Source organism: Pyrus communis, chromosome 15 (genome assembly GCF_041283825.1).
Source record: "Pyrus communis isolate YQ-2024b chromosome 15, ASM4128382v1, whole genome shotgun sequence".
NCBI classification, from domain to species: domain Eukaryota; kingdom Viridiplantae; phylum Streptophyta; class Magnoliopsida; order Rosales; family Rosaceae; genus Pyrus; species Pyrus communis.
In genome coordinates this window covers 17,718,678-17,730,383 of record NC_142579.1, presented here as the reverse complement: position 1 = coordinate 17,730,383, position 11,706 = coordinate 17,718,678, and the positions used below count along the sequence as shown (strand labels likewise).

Sequence of the window (11,706 nt, the reverse complement as noted above, 5' to 3'; positions counted from 1 at the left end):
AATTAAATGATGTAGCTTGTCCAACTCATCTGCCACCTAAGATGGTAAAAAAATATGGTATAAAATTGTGGTAAGAATAGCATTACTCTATATGTTAATGGCAAAATGGTGGTCGTAGATATAGTGGATTATATGGGGAAAAGTTCCATTAAAATCCTAGGGGACATGTTGGATTTCTTACGGCTTAAAATGCACTTTAAAATCCCTCATCAATAATTTTTCAAAATCTTTTTGAAGCAATGATTTTATTTATTTGTAAAATTAAAATATTTTTGAAGCAATGATTTTATTTAATTAATTATTTTATTAATACACTTAAAACTATCAGAGATTTCATAAAAAAATCTAATTAATTATATCCGGATTTCTATGAAATTTTATACACTCTTCCAAAATCTTGATTGGGCCCTTGGATACATATAATGTAATGCCATTATGGAGTGATTTCTAGCAAGTGGTTAGTGTCTTATTGGTTCTTTTACTTAAATAATATAATTAACTAACATCGATTGAGGAATATATCAGTATAAACTCAAATATGATTATTAATATTTTACAAAGAGTGATGCTATTTAGACACACAACTAATATATTTATTGATGCATATATATACACACGAGTCTCACATATAATAGGTAGAGCCCACCTCTATTAGCGAGTGTGTTGGTTTTGTTTTTAAATGATTTTGTTGTTGACCAACTTGAAACATTTAATCATGCAATAATCTAACTGGACACATAAAACTAATACATTTGCTACATGATTTAATAATAGAGATGAATTATACAATAATATGTGAGATATCCACCTATGTTTAAAAAAAATTCAAAAAGTATATTATGTCTTGTGTCTCTAAATAACATTGTTGTAATTAAAACAAATAAATAATACTAATCCATGTTCACACATTATTCCCTGCACATGCATATGCATGGCTCAGTGGTTATCATGCAGATTTCAAAGTATTAGGTAATAATAATGCGGATAATAATAATAATGCTAATAATAATGGAAATTGTTATTAGCACTCCAAAAATCTCATTTTGCACTTCAAACTTTTTATAATTAGTAAGAAAACTACACTTGTGAGGAGTGTAGAATGAGATTTTTGGAGTGTTAATAATAGTTCCCATAATAATAATAATAATAATAATAATAGTAACGAGCAATGATGTTGATGATGATATAGTAATAATAATATTGTTTATACATGCAGGAACGTCATCTATGTTTGGTATTAATGATCAATGTATATTTCAATGTGCAGGAATTTTGGCTTGGTTCGGTCATCCATATATCATATTCTTGCTGAGGAAGTTTCTTTCTCCAATTAGAAAAGGATGCAAGCGAATAATTCTGCATACTCATGCATGCTTTTAGATGAATCTCAAGCTTGCAAGTAAACATGTAACTAGTTTAGTTGACTTATTGTTTAATAGCTACTAGCTAAAACGAAACTCCTCTTACAGTTATACATAAATTGAAGCGTGTATATATATATATATATATATATATATATATATACTCAGCAAGTACAGATATCAAAGTCGTGATAATATTGTAACCCAAAAGAAGAAATAAAAGAAAGTTTTCGAAGTGTTTAGCACACATATACCTAATTAAGCAATCTCATTGAAAAAAGGGTCCTCAAAAAGAAGGTCAGACCACGCTGAAGTAGCCACTCCTCCATAGCTTGAAGTGCTGCAAGCATCACCCATGTTGTTGCTTACTGAAGTCTCTGTCACTGTCACGGGAGGAGCCACCGAAGTAGGAGATGGAGTGGTATTTGAAGACGAAGGAATATTCCATGGATTATTTGGAGAGCTTTCATCTTGGCTCAAAACTGCAGTAAATTGATCTGGAGCTTGATCATCAACCATGTCCTTGCTTGGTGGTGTTGGATAGCCTTGCAAGTCAGGCAAATGAGAGAAAGGGACTGAATTATCTTGGACTACTGGTTGAAAATTACCAACAGGGTATTGTGCAGTAGGGTTTTGAATATCCAGCTGAGATGAACAGAGTGAATTCAAAAGATTAATGGTCTCCATGTCAGTGAAGTCATTTAGGTTGTTTGGGGTAGCAGCTCCAAAGGAATTGTTATTAGATTGGAGGAGACATTGTAGGTATTGAAGCCTAGCCATTTGAGCAGCTTCTGCTTGTAATCTCAAAGCTTGTTCATCCCAACTGGATTGGTGACTGCTTCCATGGTCTAGAAGCTCTTTCAAATTGACAAGAGCTAGAAGATGAGGCAAGCTGGAGAAGATATCAGTCCGGGGCCGGTGAGTCATCGGATCAAAACCCATCTGAATTAGCTTTTTCTTCAAATGGGTGTTCCAGAAATTTTTGATTTCATTGTCTGTCCGACCGGGTAGGTGGCTTGCAATTGCTGACCATCTTGTCAAGAACCAAGAAATAAAAAGGGTAAAGTTTATTGTTTATACATCAAGAAACATATGTATAAATTGGAAATATTATCTTGCTAGATATATGCTAAAACAATAATCTATCTACCTAATAGCGATCTTGATAGACTAATAATGTCTCGATATAACACATTAGACTGTCTGACAATAGACGATTTTTCCTATATCAAATAATCAATTAAATTTGTTAAAAAAATATGGAAATTACTTGTTGCCGAGGATGGAATGGAGATTAAGAATTGTTTGTTCTTCTTCTTGAGAAAACTTCCCTCTCTTTATATCCGGCCTAAGATAGTTTGTCCATCTTAGCCTGCAACTCTTGCCGCATCTGTTCAACCCTGCATATACATTAACAGAAAGAAAAGAAGATCAACCACTTGACTCGGAGAGAGAGAGAGAGAAAGCGAGAGAGAGAGAGAATGAAGTGCGTGAAGTGCGTGTATTTTTATGTGATCGTACCTGCAAGTTTTGGAAGGGCTCTCCAGCTTCCATGGCCATTTTTCTGAATGTATTTCATAAGTTTTTGATCTTCTTCAGAAGTCCAAGGGCCTTTCTTGAGGCCACTCTCATCACAACAAGGAGATCTTCCCATTTTTCTTTACCTAAGAAGATTTGGTTTGCCTCCCTTCAATCCTACCATTAATAATTTACAGACCACTCTATTTATATACACCATGTTCTTGTCCCCTCCAATCACATCGAGGGCTGACTGACGTGCTACGCTCCTATTTGCTAGCAAAACAACTACACCCTCTTTCTTCTGGAAATGACAAATACACCCTCTACTCCTTTGACTAAGCTGTTTGCATTCTCCAGTTCTAAACATCACATATATAATTATGTTGGTTTTGACAATGTGTGTGTCTTGATTATTAATCATAAGCGGACCATGGTTTTTTGGGTAATGAATAAATGGCCCACTCTGCAGACATACATAGCGACTAAAACAGTATGATTTAGTTATCTCAAATATCTTACTCGTCCCGACCAAGGGATTTTATAATTCATAATTTCATAGCTAGTGTGCTCAATTCACCAAGGCCTGGCTGTGATAGTGTTGTGGGCTACGACAAATTGGAAAATGTCACATGAGCAGGTTATAGCTTGAATTAGCTCCATTAATCTTGCAATATATATTGATCAAGTTTAAGTGCTACGGCTCTCCCTTTCCTTGAATTGAACTGTATTTTCCAAAAGAAAAAAGGCACATAAAATAACGAAATGCAGCAGGTCTCCCCCAACACATATGAACATATATACACACTTATCTGCTATATATTTGATCAGATATTTTGCACAAATTTATTTACTCGATCATTAGCCATATAATGAAAAGTGGCAAAATGTATTTGACTACAATGTTAAGAATATTGTTAGCCTCCTTATCTGTAAAGTGTTATGATCTTCTTTCCTGTAAATTATAGTAAGTACTTTTGGTTATAAGTATTTGAGGATTACATCTTAACTGACTGTATCAATTCAGTACAAAAACATACTATTTATAGAGCTAACCCTAATTTCTAATGGGCAAGTAAGCGAAACCCCTATCCTAATGAGCAAGGGATGCAAAACTTAAGCCCACAAAAAAAAAAATCCATAAAATAATAATTAAACTACGCTTACATAATAATAAAATAAATTAATTTTTCAAATAGATGAAACTTCTTTTCTCAAAAACTCATCCAAAAATTTATTAAAAATTTCAAGTGGTTCCTACGAAAATACGCCTACAATAGACCTGAAATAGTGTGCAAGGAGAGAAAAAATAAAGATCACAAAAAAGAAGGGGAATTGTTATTAACACTCCAAAAATCTCATTTAGCATTCCAAATTTTCTATAGTTAGAAAGAAAAATACAATTATGAGGTGTGTAGAATAAAATTTTTGAAGTGCTAATAACAGTTCTCAAAAGAAAAGAAAAAAAGCAAGAAAATTCTGAATATATATTAGTGGATTAGTAGCTAGAAGTCAGCAAACAGGGAACAGGTGGCACGTCATTTGGTAGTTGGAGGAACTCGTTCCATGCACGCAACGAAGGTCCTTATTTCGTCATTGATTGCATGGTTCTCATAATAATATTAGTCACGTATAAAAGTGAAGATGGGGCCTCTCATTTCTGAAATATTTGGCCAGCTTACGCATAAACTCAATATATATCCCCACTATTCTCGTCTCAATTTGCCTTCACCATTGCACCTTTCTCACTTTCTCTCAGGAAAAGAAGAAAAAACCAAAGCTAATTAAGAAATAGCAACGTTAAATACTAGTTAATACTGGTTTGGATTCCATAACTTTTTTTATAAACAGGGGTGAAAAAGTTGGGCTCTAATTTGTATTTGGTAACTAAAACAAGCCCCCTTTTTTTTCCAAATTATGGCCTTTCATAGTAGGAAAGTGAAAGCATCTAATAGCTGCTTTCAGAAACAAGCTTTTCATTTGCAAAACATGGATGAACGGTAACTTTAATAACATTTTTTATATAGCAATCGTACTCTCCCTTACTCTTAAACCGTCCCCTTTCTGTGTATCAAACCTAAATGTTCTCCCAACTCCATCTCTCCCTTGTCTCCCACTGGATCTCTCCCTTCCATCTGCGTGACATTTCGTTGCAAGGACCGAGACGCCAACTCTCCCAACATTGCCTTCCTCCTACTTTAATTTTCTCTCTCTATCCTTCCCTATATCTTCCTTCCTCACATCGGTCCCCTTGGACAATTCCGACCTCTTTTTCCTTTGGAGATGGAATAGGATATGATTAGAATACCTTTTTTTTTTTTTTTTTTTTTTTTTTTTTTTACATTGAAGAATTGAGATGGTGGAGCTATGATTGTGGTTTGATTTGGAGATGGTGTGGCGAGGTGGGACGTTGGCTTTGATGGAGGAGTTGGTGGGTGGAGGTCCTCGAGAGGAAGATGACAAGAATTAGTTTTATATACTTTTTATTTGTTTTTTTTTTTCTTTAATGGTTATTAAATAGGACAACGTTTAGTATAAAATAAAATTCATCATCGTGTCTTTTTGGTTACTTTGCATAATTACAATAATTATATTCATACGTTTATCAAACACTTTATCGTTGCTTTTTTTTTTTTTTTATTATAAACGATTACTATAGTTTATAAAGCATTTAACTATTTCTTTTCACAGCTGATTATTCTTACAACATAAAAAAATCAATTTTTATTAAAAACCACAACAATACCAAACTAGCCTCTAGTCCCACTTAAATCACATTGGCCCATGTTACGAAATTATATATTTTAATATTTCAGTGTCTTTATGTGACAGCATGTCCCGATTTTTGTACCGTTAGTGTGAAATGACGATTTTACCCCTAGAGGTATTTTGTGTTGTTGGGTGTTTGGTTTGTTTTATTTTTGGTTGTGAACTCATCTGGACCACACGCACACCTACACACACCCATCCTTCCCCATGACTTTCTCTCTCTCTCTTTCCTTCTCTTGGACTTTCTTCCAGTTTCTTCCATTTTCTTTGCAAAGGTATGGACAACTTCCATCCAACCATTTCAAGCACGGATCGTGGTTATTGTTCTTAGCTTTGGACTCCTTGCAAACCCAGGAGCTCATCCATACCATTTTTAAGACATGAGACCTTCGAAAACCCTAGAACTCGTGAATCCCGAATTGGAGCGCTGTTCATGCACACGTGATCGTGGAGATTTCGTTGAGTTTTGAGGTTCTAGGAAGCTTTGGAACCTTCTCATGAAGCTCGAGGAACAATTTTGAAGTGTTTTGGACGTCTGGAAGCCTAGTTTCAGGGTGTCCCAGGTTTGGCCAAAATATCGTGAGTTTTTCCGGTGAGATTCCATTGGTTTTGGGTCTCCAAAATGGTAAGATTTTGTTTACTCGTTGTAAGCTTCATTTTGGTACCAATTTCATGGAATTTGGTCGAGAATTGAAAAAGATATTGAAGTTTGAAAATTTTCCATTGTTCCAGCGAGAAATTGAGTTGCAGACGGCGGCGCTGACAGCGACGGACAGTGGCGACCGGTGAGGCTTACCGGAGAAGAAGGAGAATATTCCGTTAGAGTTAACAAAATATTATAACGGTGTCAGGTAGCGGCCGTTAACGTCTGTTAGGTTTTTAACAGAATATTCCCTAACGCCGTTAGGGTTCCACATGCGTGCCCGCACGTTGCGACGCCTGGTAGGTCAGAAAATTATTTTAAAAATATGGGAATGTTCTTGGCATTGAGTAGATAACGTTGGTATATTTAAACACCCCATTTGAGCAATGTATGAGAAGTTATTATCTAAGGTTGGTTATGTGCGTTAAATTGATGTTTTTATAGTTGTTTCGCATATAGGTGAGGACTATCCGGAGGACGAGCGCAGCCACGCGAGGCTCGGGGCTTACGATCCTTCTACGTATCAGTGAGTGGGCTTTTGGTTTTTCGTATGTACCTAAATACTTGAGAATTTTCCAGAAAATGCAATTAAACGTTTGTACGTTTTTAAATGCCATGCATAGTGTTTGCATATTTAGTAATGCATTAGTAGTTGCATATATGTATGTTTTGGTGCCGCGGACATTAGGTAAGTTAGGTGAGTATGTTTGTTAGTGATAGATGTGGTGTTGATGAGATTGAGTTATAGCTTATATTCCTGCACCTCGGTGATTGTGGGCCGCCAAAGTAGGGCCTAGCCATCACGTGATCGTTCACCTCCCGCACCGTACACTCACCTTGAATCTAAGGCAGGTATCAGCCTGTCGTACAGACCACTATAGGTGGTTCCGACTCGTAGGTGACTTGCGATACTGCACACAGCCTTCACGTGATTGTAGCACTAGAGCGTATTTATTTACACCCAGCCTGTCGTACAGACCACTATAGGTGGTTCCGACTCGTGTGCAGGATAATGGTTGAGGAGCTATAGATTCAGCCGTACAGGTCACTTTAGGTGACTCCAGCTGACGTGTTGATATTATCAACATATTATGATTTGTGTTATCTCACCTGCTTGATGCTTATATTGTTGATCGGATATTTAGGCACAGCATATATCTGGCATGGCATATATGAGTTTTATCGTTTTTAGCATGATTTGATATACGAGTATGTATAATATTTTTCTGGAAAGTATACAGGTTTTATAGAGAGGGGTTAGTATTTGACATTGAAATGGTTTGAAAAACAACTTTGTTTTTGCCCACTCACATTTTCTGTTTTGCGCCATTCCAGGTTTTAGGTAGCGAGGACGTGGGTGATGGAAGAGGCATCGTGGCAGTTCTAACAGAACACCCTCCATGTAGGATTTTCTAGTAGTTACTTGTGTAGTGTTTGTTTGTTCTGGACTGCACCTAGGATACTTGCACTCCTACTTTGCATTTTCCTTCCATGTTTGTCACTAACACTCACCTAATCTTTTATTGTAAATTATTTTATCAACTTTATTTTCCTTGTATTTTCACTCTCTTGCTTCCGCATTGTGCATTTGGCTTCGTCACCTTCACGTGACGGCCAGCACGCTCCACATTTAGATTCGGGGTGTGTCAGTTTGGTATTAGAGCGTAGGTTTAGCAATCCTGCATTATTGTGATTATTCTAATTATTCTTGGTGTTTTCTGTCAGAATTATGCCATCTCGTCGAGAACCACGTCGCTCAGCTGAGCTTAGTTTCCCCGATATAGCTCAGTTGGGGAAAGCTATTGCTCATGCGATTCAGTCTATGCGATTCAATCTAAAGTTGGATAAGTTTGAGAGTCATGAAGGTTATGAGGGAGCTGAGTGGTGGCTTGAGCATATTGAAAAGACTTTTCTGGTGTTGCAAAGTCAAGGGAATCTTCCTTCTGAAAGATGGGTAGAGACGACTTCATGGTTCTTAGGTAAAGAATCGGCATCCTGGTGGGAACAGGAGGTTCATCATTTGACCCCAGAGGAAGTTGCTAACTGGGAAGTGTTTAAACAGTTGTTTCGGAAAAGGTTTGTTCCCTTTGAGTATATTGATCGCAAGAAGCAAGAATTTACTGATTTGAAGTAGGGGAAGTTGACGGCGATGAGTACTACAGAAGATTCACTGATTTGTCCTGTTATCATCCGGAAGTTGCTGGTAATCCGGTTGAGATGCTTCGTCATTTCAAATTGGGTACTAAGAAGAAGTGGCGTTCTATGGTGACCACTACTCCCTGCGATACTTATCAGGAATTCTACGAGATTTTGTTGAGGATCGAGGATTCTGAGAATATGCCTAGTGAAAGTGAAGAAGAAGAGGAAAAAGAGGATTCGAAGAAGAACATCAAAGGCAAAGGTCAAACATCTAAGGGACCTAGGAAGACTCAGAGTTTTAAGAGAAGTGGGGCTAGCTCTAGTTCGTCCGATGGAGGCATGAGTTTTACAGCCCAACGTAGAGGTGGTATGTTTGCCGGAGGCCCACGTTTTCAGAGGCAATGTGATGCTGGCTGTTCTGGTGGTTCGAGAGCTTTGTTTTGTCAGAGATGTAACGACTGGCACTTTGGCGAGTGTAAACAGGGTAGTCAAGGATGTTTTACTTGTGGACAGATCGGACATCTGGCAACAAATTGTCCACAGGGTCAACAGAGGCCCCAGGTACCTTCTTTACCACCACTAATTTCTAGTCAGCAGGCTCCAGTACCGAGCGGTTATGGTCAGACAGGTCGTGGGGGTACTTACCATTACGAGGGAGATGTTGCCCCTTATTCAGCAGCACCGTACCCATATCCTTAAAATCCTTATTATTTGAGTGGCTACCAGAACGGATATCAGCAGTACCTCGGAAGGTATACCCTGTATCCTCTTTATCTAGCCGGCGGATCGCAGTGGTATTCAGGAGTTCAACCTCAGCAGAGGGAGGTTGCTTCTAGCAGCGTTGGGTCGTCAAGACAAATTGGATAGGGTCGTAGTACACCTAGACGTAGTGGTCAGTCGTGTAGAGGTCGAGGTGGTCGGCAGTAACCTCAGGGCCGTATTCATAACCTCACAATGCAGAATGCCTAGAACAACCCAGACTTGATCATGGGTACATTAAATATCCTTATCACTTTGCTTGAGTGTTGATTGATTGTGGGGCTACTCATTCAGTTATTTCTCATACATTTGCTCAATTGACGCAACCTAATCCTACACCTCTCAGGTTTGAGTTAGAGTTTTCGATGCCTAGAGGCTAGATGTGTCAGGTAGGTTGGATGTACCCAGGGTGCCCAGTGTTAGTGGAAGATAAGGTTATGCCAGCTAACCTCATTCCGTTGGATATTGTTGAGTTTAATGTCATTTTGGGCACTGATTGGCTACACTTTAATTGAGCCAATATTGATTGTTATGAGAAGAAAGTTACGTTTGACGCCCAAGGTTAACTTTGGTTACGTTTGTTGGCAACCGCAGCGGCGTGAGACACGCCATTATTTCTGCAGTGAGAGCCAAGAAGTTGTTACAGAAAGGTTGTCAGGGATATCTGGCACAAGTTGTATTGAATGATAACATTTCTAGCTGTGTAGAGGACATTAGAGTGGTCAGGCATTTTCACGACGTGTTTCCAGATGATTTACTAGGATTACCGATGGATTGTGACGTAGAGTTTGCTATCAACTTGTTGCCAGGTACATACCCTATATCCTTGACTCCCTATCGGATGGCTCTTGTTGAGTTGAGAGAGTTGAAAATTCAGTTGTAGGAGTTGTTGGATAAAGGTTTTATACAACCTAGTACTTCACCTTGAAGAGCTTCAGTCTTGCTCGTACGAAAGAAGGATGGTACCTTAAGGCTGTGTATAGACTATCGGTAGCTGAACCGGGTGACAATTAAGAACCATTATCCATTGCCACGTATTGACGATTTCTTCGATCAGCGACGAGGAGCTTGCGTGTTTTCCATAATCGATTTAAGGTATGGCTACTATCAGCTGAAGATTAAGAGTGATGATGTCCCTAAGACGACGTTTAGAACCCGTTATGGTCACTATGAGTTTTTAGTGATGTCGTTCAGGTTAACTAACGCACCTGCTGCTTTTATGGATTTGATGAACCGGGTGTTTAAGCAGTACTTGGACATGTTTCTCATTGTATTTATCGATGACATTTTGCTCTATTCCAAATCCAAAACGGATCATGTGCGACATCTTACTTTAGTGTTGAAGAAACTGAGGGAACATCGGTTATATGCTAAATTCAGTAAATGTCAGTTTTGGTTAGATCAAGTAGCGTTCTTGGGACATGTCATCTCAGCTCAGGGTATTCAGGTGGATTCCCAGAAAGTAGCAGCGGTGGAAAATTGGGAGCAGCCACGAACCGTCTCTGAGGTACGGAGTTTCCTTGGTTTGGCAGGCTATTATATACGGTTTGTTCAGGATTTTTCCGTTATTGCGTTACCACTTACGAGGCTAACCAGGAAGAACGTTAGATTCGAGTGGGAGGATAGTTGCGAGCAGAGTTTTCAACAATTGAAGTACTGTATCACCCATGCTCCGGTGTTGGCACTTCCAGAAGATGGTGGTAACTTCGAGATCTACAGTATTGCGTCGCTGAATGGTTTGGGCTGCGTACTAATGCAGCACGGCAGGCTTAACAGTTATGTTTCGAGACAATTGAAACCTTATGAGGTAAACTATCCAACTCAAGATCTTCAGTTGGCGGCGATCGTGTTTGCACTGAAGATTTGGAGACATTACCTTTATGGTGAGAGATGTAGGATCTTCACAAATCACAAGAGTCTCCAGTACCTGTTTACTCAGCAAGATTTGAACTTTCGCTAGCGGAGGTGGATAGAGTTGTTAAGTGATTACAACTACACGATCGAGTATCATCGGGGATGTGTAAATGTGGTGGTTGATGCACTTAGTCGGAAATCTCAAGGCAGAATTGATACTGTTCATGCAAGCTGTGTTCCTCTTCTTACTGATTTGAGGTCGACTGGAGTGAAGTTAGAAGTGGAAGCTTGAGAGGAAGCCTTACTTGCTCACTTTCAAGTTAAGCCAATCTTGATTGACCATATACTCGAGGCACAGATGGACGACGATGAAACTCAAGAGCTGATTCAGCTAAGAAATGAAAGGAAATAGAAAGATCTTCGAATTCAAGAATCAGATGGCATACTCATGCTTGAAGGTAGAATGTTTGTACCAAACAACGCGGAGTTAAAGAGGGATATTTTGGATGAAGCACACGTATCGGCATATGCTGTGCATCTGGGGAGCATTAAAATGTATCATACCATACGACCATTTTACTATTGGTCGGGTATGAAAAGAGAGATTGCTGAATATATTAGCTGGTATATTGTATGCCAGTAGGTTAAAGCCAAGAGGAATAA

At 38.5% G+C, this 11,706-nt stretch overlaps 1 protein-coding gene across 1 annotated transcript; it reads right to left on the bottom strand.

The window, feature by feature from the left end:
* Positions 1 to 1,400: 1,400 nt before the first annotated feature.
* LOC137719911 (transcription factor MYB93) lies at positions 1,401 to 3,061 on the bottom strand. Its single transcript, XM_068458899.2, has 3 exons — positions 2,883 to 3,061; positions 2,632 to 2,761; positions 1,401 to 2,394 (listed from the first exon to the last, which is right to left on the bottom strand). Exons 1-3 carry the CDS (start codon positions 3,013 to 3,015, stop codon positions 1,620 to 1,622), a joined length of 1,038 nt encoding a protein of 345 aa, XP_068315000.2. The 5' UTR covers positions 3,016 to 3,061; the 3' UTR covers positions 1,401 to 1,619.
* Between the last annotated feature and the right edge of the window lie 8,645 nt (positions 3,062 to 11,706).